Source organism: Canis lupus, chromosome X (assembly GCF_003254725.2).
Source record: "Canis lupus dingo isolate Sandy chromosome X, ASM325472v2, whole genome shotgun sequence".
Lineage (NCBI taxonomy): Eukaryota > Metazoa > Chordata > Mammalia > Carnivora > Canidae > Canis > Canis lupus.
The window spans coordinates 14,968,721-14,981,476 of record NC_064281.1 but is presented as its reverse complement, the minus strand read 5'-3'; the positions used below and the strand labels follow the sequence as shown (position 1 = coordinate 14,981,476).

Here is a 12,756-nt window from a genome sequence, read left to right as displayed (position 1 = left end):
ACAAGAGCCCAAGAGCAGTGGTGAGTGAGTGAACCAGAACTGGCAGTTCATAGAAGAGCCTCTCGCCTGCATAATCTTCTCCCAGGTCGTAGAAGTGGGCAGGTCCAGGGGCTGGTGGCAAGGGCACAGAGGGCACGCAGGGGCAGAGGCTGGGAGTAGTGGCAGGTCCCTGATGGAGCCAAGTCACCTTGGTGGTGTCAGATGGTTGCCAGAGGAGGAGATTAGCCTCTCTGTGACCCATTCGTATCTCACATGCATCTCTCTGATTCTTTCCTTTAGCGACCTGCAGGATCCTGTTGTATGTCTTGCTGGTCATCCAGATGGCTCACCATTTTCTTCTTCTAGAAATTCCATCCCAGCTGCTCCCCAGACCACTATTCTATCCCAGGTCTCCAGTACCTTCTCTTTTGCTGAGCCTCTAAATCCTCCACCTGTAACCCTGAGCCCTCCCTCTCCAACACGAGTGATTCAGCTTCCTTCTCCCCAGCCTTCAGCTTCCCTATCTTCCAGCCCTGCCATTGACATGCCACCCAATTCTGGAACAGTCTCTTCTTCTATGAACCAAACTGATCTTTCCTACACACTACCACCTATGAAATCCTCACTTTCCTCTCTTACCACGTCTGCCCCTGTGAATGTCATCACGACCAGCACACCTCCTGACAAGACAGGTAAATATGAGGAGCCACGCTGCTGCTGTTTGTTATAATCTGGCTTCCTGAAATGCAGATGCCAGCCTGCCAAATCAAGATATCTGTAATAAGACCATGTCAAACTTTCTTTTTGTGATGTCTGCTTGATTTCGAGAGATTTCCTGAAGATTTTCATAGAACATAGATATAGCGGAGTTTGATTGCTTTGACCAAGAGAGTGGAGAAATAGCTGAGGCATATCTCATTTTATTATTTATTTATAGGTTTCTTTCTCCTACAAAAGATTATTAGGTCACTGTTTTCAACATTCTGAATAGGAAACTTTTGAACTTTTTTTTTAAAGATTGATTTATTTAGAGAGAGGGAGAGATAGAGAGAGAGCGTGGTGGGGGGAGGGACAGAGAGAGAGAGGACAAGAGAATCTCAAGTAGACTCCCTGCTGAGTGTGGAGCCCAGTGCGGGGCTCAATCCCAGGACCCTGAGGTCATGACCTGAGCCGAAACCAAGAATTGGATGCTTAACCAACTGAGCCACCTGGGAGCCCCCCAAAACTTTTGTACTATTAAATACAGTAATTCCATTTAGAAAGATGACAAAAGAAAAACTTAGCATTCTTGAGAAAAGGTTCATCGCAGAGTGACAGAGGTGGGACTGAGCCCAGGTTGCTGTGAGTGGGGGAGAAACATTCAGAAGACCTAGCTTTGAGTCCTCACTGGCAATGATCTGGGATAAGCCAGTTAGCTCTTCCTGACTTCAGCTTCCATGACTTTAAGATGGAAATAGTCACACTAGCTGCACTAGGTTTAGAAGGATGGTCTATAGGAGAATGCCATGGAACCTGCAGAGGGCTCCCACACACAAAGTAGTCTTGGAGGTAAAGAGATAAAGACAAGAAGCAGAAGATGCAACAGAATTCTGGATGCAGTGAAGGTTCAATTTAGTGAGTAAGGAGCAGACCTTCCTCTATTGGGGGAGTGGGAGACAAAACCAAGTTCTTGGTGACAGATTAGAGCTCAGGGTGTGGTCTCTGCCTCCTCCCCCGGAGCATCCCCAGGAGGCTGAGAGTGGCTGTCAAATGACTTGATAGTTCTTTGAATCTGCACTGCTCTCTCAATTTTCTTTATACATACGGACATTTTAGGCCACGTTATAAAATCATTGGGGCTTCAGTTTAGAGAAAATTTAATGACTGATGGTGAATAAAGTAAAATTGAAGTTCGTTAGCCAATGAGACAACAGGACAAAAGTGACATACATACAAAAGATGTGAGAGTATTACCTGATGGCTAAAAAGTAGATACAAACTAACAGTTCCACAAGAGAGGACTAAAGAGGTACTGTAAGCCACCTTAGCAGGATAACTGTTCGCAGCCAGGCATAAGAACAGCTAGACGAAACTCTAAACTCGGGGCGGGGGGGGGGGCATCTTTACAGTCTTGAGTGAAATGAAAATGCAACAATAAATAGTTCATACACTATGTTTATAGCAGTATAACACATGGATGAAGATTAGAAGGGAACATGCAAAATAAGAAATAGGGTGTTAGGTGGTGGAATTAAGAGACTTTCTTGTTGCTAGACAGGTTTGTAGCATTGTTTCCCAATTAAAAACACTATTGAAAACCATTTTACAGGTGGTCATAGAGCTATTAATTTCATGATACTTTCTTTTTCACAAAAAGAGCCACTTGTTAACCATGTGAAATCCTGTACACATGATATAAATTAGATAGAAGTATATTTATACTTATATAAATACACACTAAATACACTGATATGCTTTTACATTTTTTTCAGTTAGGTGTCTCTCTTTTTTTTCTTTCTAAGATTTTATTTTTACATAATCTCTACACTCAACATGAGGTGCGAACTCATGACCCTGAGATCAAGAGTCACATGCTCTTCACATTGAGCTAGCCAGGAGCCACAGTTAGGTTTCTTGAAGTATAATTTACATGTGGTAAAATTCATCCAGATCTATGGATAGATGAAATGTTTATGGTTCCATTAGTTTGGATTAAACACCCATAGTCACATAACTGCCATCATGATGTATAACATTTCCACCACCCCCAAAGTTCCTTTATGTTCTTTGGTAGTCAACTCCTATCTAAGACCCCAGCTCCTGGCCACCACTGATCTGTTTTGTTTTCCAATACTTTCAATTTTTCTAAAATGTCATCTAAAGAGAATCATATGCAGCCTTTTGAGACTGGCTTCTTTCAGTTAACATAATACATTGGAGAATTGGAGATCCATCTATGTTGTTGCAGGTATCAGCGGCTCCTATTAATTACTGAGTAATAAATAGTCCATTATATAGATGGATCACAGTTTGTTTATCCATTCTTCAGTTGATAGACATTTGGGTTGTTTCCAGTTTGGGACTATTACGAAAAGGGCGTCTATAAACATTCACAAACAAGTTTTCTTGAGACATGTTTTCATTTCCCTGGGGCAAATACCCAAGAGTAGGTTGGCCAGGTCATAGAGTCTTATGTTGTGTCTCTTTATTAGTGGTTTTTCCATTATGTGTTCATAAAATTATTTTGTTCTCTATTATAGAAATTGTTCATACCAGCAGCATCAGTGATTCTGATCTTGAGAACCAAGTGTCCCAAATGGAGAAGGCTCTATCCTTGGGCAGCTTGGAGCCTAACTTCGCGGGAGAAATGATAAATCATGTCAGTAAACTCCTTCATTCTCCACCTGCCTTGCTGGCTCCTCTGGCCCAAAGGTATGACTTAGCAAACTGATGTGGTCGGGAGAGGGGACCCTCTAATGATAACGATACTTCTTATCAGGATTAATTATAGCCAAGTGTTTTTCTTCCACGTAAGAGGTTCATGATGACTGGCTCAATTGCTACTGCATATTCTGCTTAGAATGGAGAAGTGAGAGTGCTGAATTTGAGCTACCACTTATCTTTACAGATTGCTAAAAATAGTGGATGACATCGGTTTACAACTGAATTTTTCAACCAAGACCATAACTCTAACCTCCCCTTCTTTGGCTCTGGCGGTGATCAGAGTCAATGCTAGTAATTTCAACACAACTACCTTTGCTGCCCAAGACCCAGCAAATCTTCAGGTACATCCTAATCTATTGTGGTAAAAACCTTTCCTTGTATATGATTGTAGTCTCCATGTACTTCATGATGGAGGCAGGTACTGCTTATAGTCAAGGGTGATACTCAAAATATTTAACATCTAGAACAGTGAGGCACCACAAAATCAGAAACAGGACATTGATCTTAGCGGGAGCAAGATCTGAGAGGTCCTTGTGCCCAGTGTTAACCCTCTAGCAGCTATATTGTAGAAGTTTTGTGGGGAAGTAGGGGGCTCAGGTGGGAAGAAGTGTCCAGTGGAGGGTTCTAGGCAGTTGCAAGACAGTGGGGACATCAGCTACTTATCAAGGCATTGCAACATTTTAACAAGTGTTTCGACTGCGTTGCTGTCAGTAGTGGTGTATCAATCCTGCTTCTAGTGTTTTCTATCCACCTATTAGAGGGATTAGGGGTTGGAAATGCCCAAATCAGACCAAATCATGCCTTTCTTGCCTTTTAATTTAATTTTTATAGTCTTCCCTTTATGAGTTTAGTGCATGTGGTTCTATGAAGACTTTGTCCTAACAGGTGGCCGAGTTGGTGTTTGCAGTTGCCCTGCACCTCCCCCTCCCCCAGTTTTGTTGAGCTATAATTGACATATAGCATCCTACACTTTCTGATAGTTTCTGTGTAGCTTTATTTTTTTTATTTTTTTTAAATTTTTTATTTATTTATGATAGTCACAGAGAGAGAGAGAGAGAGAGAGAGAGAGGCAGAGACACAGGCAGAGGGAGAAGCAAGCTCCATGCACTGGGAGCCCGATGTGGGATTCGATCCCGGGTCTCCAGGATCGCGCCCTGGGCCAAAGGCAGGCGCCAAACCGCTGTGCCACCCAGGGATCCCTCTGTGTAGCTTTAAAATGTTCCCTTTCCTGCTCTGAGGCCTCATCTCCCTATTATACATCCTTTCCAATTTCATAGCATCAGAGAAATAAGAACCAATTTTACAGAGGTACCACAAATAAATGCTTTTATAGGATCCTCCATCTTAATTAGTTCTTGTGTTTTCCATCTCTTCATTATACTAGCCCCAGGCATTTTTATTATCTTTTCCTTGATTTTCAGGTTTCTCTGGAAACTCAGGCTCCTGAGAACAGTATCGGAATTATTACTCTGCCTTCATCACTGATGAGTAATTTACCAGCTAATGATGTGGAGCTTGCTTCCAGGGTTCAGTTCAACTTCTTTGAAACACCTGCCCTGTTTCAGGTAAAGTTAATTAGCACTGCTTTTTGTTTAAGTTTTATTTTGGAGTGGGGCGGTTTCGTTTGTTTGTTTTTTTTTCACATGAAAGCTGCAGTTTGTTTTTATTTATTTATAATTTTTTGCAGTTTATTTTTATGTATTTATTTGAAAGATTTATTAATTAATTAATTTATTTATTTGGGAGAGAGTAGTGTGGAGGGGCAGGGGGAGAGAGAGAGAAACTCTAAGCAGACTCCCCGATAAGGACAGAGCCCAACATGGGGCTCGATCTCACGACCTCATGATCATGGCCTGAGCTGAAACCAAGACTCAGATGCTGAACCAATTATACCACCCAGGTTCCCCTGCAGTTTCTTTTTAATTTTTAAAATTTTTATTTATTTATTCATAAGAGACACACAGAGAGAGAGGGAGTGCAGAAAGGTTAACTTGCTCAAGAATACACAGTGTAAGTGGCGTAATGTTCTATTCCCTTTACAGTTCATGAGGGTCCTGTTGTGTCAGTTTGTGAAATTTAAGTCTGTATTTAAAGCACTGTATAGTAGAGTAAGCTCTGTTTCTAATTGTAGTCCTTGGAAAAGTCACTTTGTGACTCTTGATTTCTCACCTAGATTATAAAATCAATGGTGTGGACTTAATGGTCTTTGGGGTCCCTTCCAGCTCTAAAGTTCTCTGATGACATCTCATTTTTACCCTTGCCATCTTGTTGATTCTTTGGTGTGCTAGGACCCTTCCCTGGAGAACTTCTCTCTGATCAGCTACGTCATATCGTCCAGTGTTGCAAACCTGACCGTTAAGAACTTGACAAGAAATGTGACGATTACATTAAAGCACATCAACCCGAGCCAGGTGGGAGAGACCTGTCTGGTCTATTCATGACCGGATACACTTGCACAAAGCACATCTGTCAGACTTGGCCTAAGGAAAGGATATCCAGCCGAATCCCAAATTCAGTTAAGGCAGTGTGTGAGACTAGGATCATATTGTCTGTGGGATCTTAGCATGCCTAATAACTGACCACCTAATTTCTAACAAAGTGCAGTGCAAAAGCCAGCTATCATCAATCCCCCAATTTTAGTGCATTTAGGTCTGTGGCTACAGGTCTGATTCTCACCCCCAAAGAGAAGACATCTCTCATTTCAGTTAAGACTGAGCATTATCTATGACTTTACTACTCATATGTGGCCTGCAGACCTGTACTTTCAGCATCATCTGGGAGCTTGATAGAAATGCTGACTCTTAGGCCCCACGCTGACCCCCTGAATCAGAATGTGCATTTTAGCAAAGCCTCAAGGTGATTTCTATGCACAATTGCTGAGTTTAAGAAATGCTGACCTATATGAGACTTGCTTGCTTCTAGGGACTAGAATAAAATAAGAATTCTCCAAAAATCAAGAGTGATATTCTGAAATAAAAAATTTCATAATTTTTTTCTGATTGCTTATCAGTTTCTTCATTTCAATAAATTAATTATTTGTCACTTATCTTTCCGCTGCAGGAAGACTTAACAGTGAGATGTGTATTTTGGGACTTGGGCAGAAATGGTAGGTTCTGGTCGTTACCTTTTTTCAGTCCTGAGTGGGCAGGGGCAGGGGCAGAGGGAGGAGGAGGACAGAGGAGGAAGGGGCAATCATTGATGCCATGGCCTTGCTGATAGGACAGATACTCTTTCTAATACCCACAGGTGGCAGAGGAGGCTGGTCTTCAGACGGCTGCTCTGTTAAAGACAGGAAGCTGAATGAAACCATCTGTACCTGCAGCCACCTTACAAGCTTTGGTGTCTTGCTGGTAATAACCCCACACTACCTGGCTTTAGATTCTGGGTCTGAAGGGTAGCTGGGTGTCACACCATGATGTCTAATGTGATGGATGACTGATTAGCAGGTGTGATATTGTGGCAAAGTTAGAGATCAATGAAATTACTCTTCCAATGAGCAAATGTAGTTGAAAGAAAATACTTGAACATGGAAGTTTTTTTATCCCCAGTGTATTTTTATACATAAGTTTTCCTCTTTTAAATAGCATGGCCTACGGAATTCAGATTAAAATGTGTAAGAAAAATTGTTTACTTTGTACTTTAAAGTTTTCATAAAATGCTCTGTCCTAAGTTATCTTATGTAGTCTCTTCAACGTCCTACAAGATAGGTGGAATGGGGTGTTACTATTGTCATTTTAAGAAGTTAGAATTAAAAAAAAAAAGAAGTTAGAATTAAGACTTGTTAGACCATTGTCCACAGTCATAGAACTAAGAAATAGAAGAGTCTGAAGCCAAATTCAGCTCTTTAGGCTCCTAGCCCAGTGCTTTTCCAGTGCATCATAATGCCAAGGCCTTGCTGATAGGATACGCTTCCCAATACTGACAGGTGGCAGAGGATGCTGGTGATCAGATGGCTGCTTTGTTAAAGATGGGAAGCCAAATGAAATCATCTGTACTGATCATGGACATGGGCTTTAGAGTCAGCCAGACCAGAATTTGGATCCCAGCTCCTCCATTTCATACTTAAGTGACCTTGGGCAAATTATTTAACATCTCTGGTTAACCTTCCCTTTCATATTTTGACTTGATGATAATAATTGTGTCTACCTCGTATGTTTGTTGAATGAGCCATGGTTGGGCACTTAGAACATTCAATAAATGTAAATCATAGCTCTTTTATTTATTTAAAATACTTGGTCTTGAAAGCAGTATTTTATTTTCCAGGACCTATCTCGAACATCCTTGCCACCTGCTCAGATGATGGCTTTGACATTTATCACATATATTGGTTGTGGGCTTTCATCAATTTTTCTTTCGGTTACTCTGGTCACCTACTTAGCCTTTGAGTGAGTATCCACACTGGAAACTTGGATTATAGGATGCTGTACTCACCTCTGTTGCCAAAATGTATTAACTAAGTGTGCTCCTTGGCCTACTTTATGCTACATACCATATAATGGTGCCACCTATATGCAAAACTTCATGGGACTTTTTGTGTCTTAATCATCTTTTTACCCTAGAATGATACCTGCTACCTAGCTGACATTAAGTGTGAAATGAAAGATTGATGCAGGACCTTGAAAGCTAAGAGCTTATAATCTGATTTAGACCATGGCTTCATGTACAGCAAATGAGCTATGCTTAAGTTACTAAGTTTCGAAGTTACACAGGGCAAACACAAAAGATTAAAAACAATAGCAGGTATGGGGATGAGGATGAAGAAAAGGTGTAAAGCCTCACTGAAAAAGATAAATATTCCACAAGTGCAGCAAGAATGACATTCTAAATGATAGCATCTCCTTCTTGGTTTACCTGAGGGGCCACTTTGGGGAGTGGGAGGGATTCCAATAAATTCTGTTGGAAATAAAGCAATATAGGCACTTTTATTACATTAAGTAAATCAAACAGTATGTAAGGTCTGGGGTTTAGATTTTGGACACTGATCAGGAAATGCACAAATTTCCTTGCAGTGCCAAACTCAGAGTTTAGCTGTCACTACAGATCTTCTAGTTGACCTTTGGAAATAGGATTAATGAGACTAAATTACCATCAGGCCAGCCATTACTCAGAATGATTTCACCAGGTCTAATCTCACACATGTAGACTTGCACATGTCATCAATGAGCTCTAATTTCCTCTGCATGTTTCACTTAGCTATAGTTTAAACTCTTCTTTCCATGATCTCATTTTAACTAATAACATAATATGGGACCAGCTCTGTGTTGAAGATCTGAATATAGGAGCCTATTGTATGAGAAGCAACAGCAGTGCTCCTAGAAGTAGTTTGGGAGAAATGAGGGTGGGTGCTCCATCGATTCCACTACAAATTATTCAAAAGGGTGAGTCAGCCGTCAGCATATAAAAAGTTCCACAGAAATGTAAATATAAATTTTCCATATTGTTATGACAGAGGATATTCTGCTTTGATTTTTCCTTTGTTGTTGTTATGGTTGTTGATTTTAATGCCTGCCCCTGGTGCACACACACAGAGAAGAAATTTATGCATATAGACATTTACCAAAGAATAACAATAAATTTCTTAGATATGCTCACATAAGGGTTGTCAGAATGTGATGCTAATTCTTTTCTTGTCCTTTCCTTTTAGAAAGGTTCGGAGGGATTACCCTTCGAAAATCCTCATCCAGCTGTGTGCAGCTCTTCTCCTGCTGAACGTGGTATTCCTCCTGGATTCTTGGATAGCCCTGTATAACATGCGAGGCCTCTGCATCTCAGTGGCTGTATTTCTGCATTATTTTCTGTTGGTCTCATTCACATGGATGGGCCTGGAAGCATTTCATATGTATCTGGCCCTCGTGAAAGTGTTTAATACTTATATCCGGAAATACATCCTTAAATTCTGCATTGTCGGTTGGGGTATGTATAATCTTGCTTGCACATGGCCTAGGCTTTCTCCAAAGCTTTTTCTCCAGTATTTTGGTCTTTAATCAGATACAGATGATGATAAAGCAGGTCATACTTGGCAGGTTTCTAAAACAGCTATATTGTCCTTACCCTTGTCCAGTTTCTCTTTTTTTAAAGAGTTATTTATTTATTTTATAGGGGTGGGCAGAGGGAGAGAGAATCTTAAGCAGACTCCGTGTTGAGTGCAGACCCCGAATCGGGGGTGTGGGGGACTCGATCTCAACCCTGAAATCACAACTTAAGCCAACACCAAGAGGTGGACGCTTAACCACGTGCACCACCCAGGCACCCCAACCATGTCTAGTCTCTTTCTAGAATACCTGTATATTGGTTATGAACATTAAACTCTTTGAGGTTAGGGCTATGAATATTCTCTGTATCTGCAATAACTAGACTTAGGGCTGGCACACAGAAGGTGCTCAGTAAATTGAAGATGTGAGCTTGGTGATAATGAGGCCAAGCTTTCCATCCCTGACCTCCCAGCTAGCCTCACTGGTTCTAGATCTCTCAGATATCATACACACACTCAACACTGGGCTAAGAATAGCAGAGTGAGATGAACATACAGTTGAAACCTGTTGTGACTTCATTGCCTCACTGACACAATTTTCAGATCATGTCACCTGTTGGTGGTGGGTCACAAAGTCTTAGACACCACACATGTCACAAAGTCTGAGACATCACACATGAAGGTTCCTGCATTCAACTCTCCACCAAATGTAGGAGCCCCATCAACTTGACTGAACTTAGCTTTGGCTGAGATAATCTAACCTCTGCTTGAACACTTCTATTATTAGGGAGCTCATTATCTTTGTTAAAAAAAAAAAAAACAAAATTCAACGGACTAAATTTTAGTATATGTGCTGCTGAAGCGAGCACTCAACTGACTAAATTTTAAAGACCTTATTGGCTCTATTCAGTGATTCATGAATCAGCAACATCCAGTCTCACAGATAGAAAGGAGCTGTACAAAATGAGAGATGTTGGGCAGCCTGGATGGCTCAGCGGTTTAGTGCAGCCTTCAGCCCAGAGCCAGATCCTGGAGACCTGGGATCGAGTCCCACATTGGGCTCCCTGCATGGAGCCTGCTTCTCCCTCTGCCTGTGTCTCTGCCTCTCTCTCATGAATAAATAAATAAAAATATTTAATAAAAAAAACAAAATGAGAGATGTTTATAGGTAGAAGGGAACAGGAATAAGCAAGTTACGCTAGGCAAAATAGTGGGTTCCTTATTGCAAGGTTATCCTCCTTTAGGGGACTCAACAGAGGAGTCTATCAGGCAGATTACCTAACTAGTGCTAATAATGTGATTCCTGATTGACTGGTTTAAGATTCCATTTCTGGGAGAGCTGAAATTGTAATTAAGTCAAGTCTCAGTTTCATGACCTGGGGCTTAGCATAAGTGACTCAATTTTAGGCCTGTTGTCTCGTTTTTAATACCTTACAAGGCAGCCAATAACCATGTTCTAAAGCCCTGCAGTTCTGATTTCCCATTAAGTTCACTTAGCTCTCTGGTGGCACTTACCCAGTGGTATTGTTTTTGCTCTCTAAGTTAAAAAAATAATAAGCTAACACCTCTCTGCCAGAGAGCCCTTTAGATAATCTACAAGTAATATATAACATTAAGATAAACACCCTTTTTCAGTGTATTTTCACATAAGTAACCCCATGAAAGACAAGCCAATGAGGTTAGCACAAGGCAGTTATTGCTAGCACCAGGGAAAGAAACCAGCTCAAAATGATGACATTGATTTACCCAATTCACTCAATTTGAGAAAAGCCCAGCCTGGCTTTCTGATTTCTCATGTGTATATTTCCCACTGAATTACAGCCGCCATCCTTCCCTATCCTCTTTTTCAGGCTAAATATTCCCTCAGATATTCCCTACACAATAGTACTGCAGACCCTTTACCACCCCTGTCACCCCACCTGTCATTATATCTTTGTCAAGAATAACAGAACAGGGATCCCTGGGTGGCACAGCGGTTTAGCGCCTGCCTTTGGCCCAGGGCGCGATCCTGGAGACCCGGGATCGAATCCCACGTCAGGCTCCCGGTGCATGGAGCCTGCTTCTCCCTCTGCCTATGTCTCTGCCTCTCTCTCTCTCTCTCTCACTGTGTGCCTATCATAAATAAATAAAATTAAAAAGAAAAAAAAAGAATAACAGAACACCTTTCCAGAAAGATGAGTCACTTCTTCCTAGAAAAAATAAATCATTGCTTCTGACATTGAGCATGGATTCTGTCTTTCTGGAATACCCAAGGTCACGTTCTTTGTCCTGGACAAGCTCCACAACCCTAATATTTTATTTTTAGGAAAGTATTTCACTTAGGAAGCCATCATATGTCAGTGTCTCTGTAAGGTACAAAGAAAAAAAGAATTAAACGAAATATTATTTTAGATTGTACCAGATACCCCAGCTATGAGGAGGAATTGTTTTTTATTTACCAGAGCCTTGAGATGGATGTGAGGCGGGTCTGCGTGCTCAGGGTGTGAGATGCCCACATGGAGTGGGGTGAGGGGTGATGGCATGGTGGGGGATGAGAGGGACTCCTTCCCAGCCAGACGCCATTTTGACCTGGGAAGAGCCTTGTCATTGTGCTTTTTAGTGGAAGTGCCAGTAGGCCCTTGAGAGAGCCAGTATAATGGCAGTCAACACCCCTAGATCAACCAGGTCTGCTCCTCAATCCATCAGTGGCTTCCAGCTAATCAGTTGAGGATTTGGGGTTCATAATGAAAGATTTGCTAGGAGTTGCTGATAATCTTAATATGTTGATTATTTGGTTTACATTTTGGGAGTCCTTCACTTTGCCTGCCACCTGAGCCTCAAAATTCCATTCCAGATGTGTATAAATTAAGGGTAACTCTAGCTGCTGTAGGCGACAAAAATCTCAGGAGACGATAATTTCTCATGCACAGTCCAGTTAGCAGGAGTGTAGAGGTCTGTGGTCTCAAGACTGGATTTCTAAAGTTGCCCTGAATTTGGGAGAAAAAAGAGCAGAGGATCTCATAGAAAGTTTTTTTTTTTTTTTTTTTTTTTTTTTTTAGATTTTATTTATTTATTCATGATAGTCACAGAGAGAGAGAGAGGCAGAGAGACACAGGCAGAGGGAGAAGCAGGCTCCATGCACCGGGAGCCTGATGTGGGATTCGATCCCGGGTCTCCAGGATCGCGCCCTGGGCCAAAGGCAGGCGCCAAACCGCTGCGCCACCCAGGGATCCCTCATAGAAAGTTTTTATGGGACCAGCCTAAAGGTAGAGCAAATCAATTCTGTCCATATCCCATTGACCAAGACCTAGTTTTGTGCCCACACACACCTAGCTGCAAAGCAGGCTGGGAGAGGTCCAGCCATGTGCCAAGGAGAAAGAGAAACTGGGTTTGGTGAACAGCTC

General features: G+C 41.6%; 1 protein-coding gene across 4 annotated transcripts in view; it reads left to right on the top strand.

The window, feature by feature from the left end:
- Positions 1-12,756, top strand: part of ADGRG2 (adhesion G protein-coupled receptor G2) — a 129,896-nt gene that overhangs the window by 107,098 nt on the left and 10,042 nt on the right. For all 4 annotated transcript variants that reach the window (XM_025438029.3, XM_025438027.3, XM_025438022.3 and 1 more), the window contains 9 exons: positions 280-671; positions 3,219-3,390; positions 3,587-3,743; positions 4,824-4,967; positions 5,691-5,813; positions 6,463-6,508; positions 6,649-6,752; positions 7,666-7,787; positions 9,047-9,315. In XM_025438029.3, coding sequence (XP_025293814.1) covers positions 280-671; positions 3,219-3,390; positions 3,587-3,743; positions 4,824-4,967; positions 5,691-5,813; positions 6,463-6,508; positions 6,649-6,752; positions 7,666-7,787; positions 9,047-9,315 — 1,529 coding nt within the window. The remainder of the gene's footprint in view (positions 1-279; positions 672-3,218; positions 3,391-3,586; positions 3,744-4,823; positions 4,968-5,690; positions 5,814-6,462; positions 6,509-6,648; positions 6,753-7,665; positions 7,788-9,046; positions 9,316-12,756) is intronic.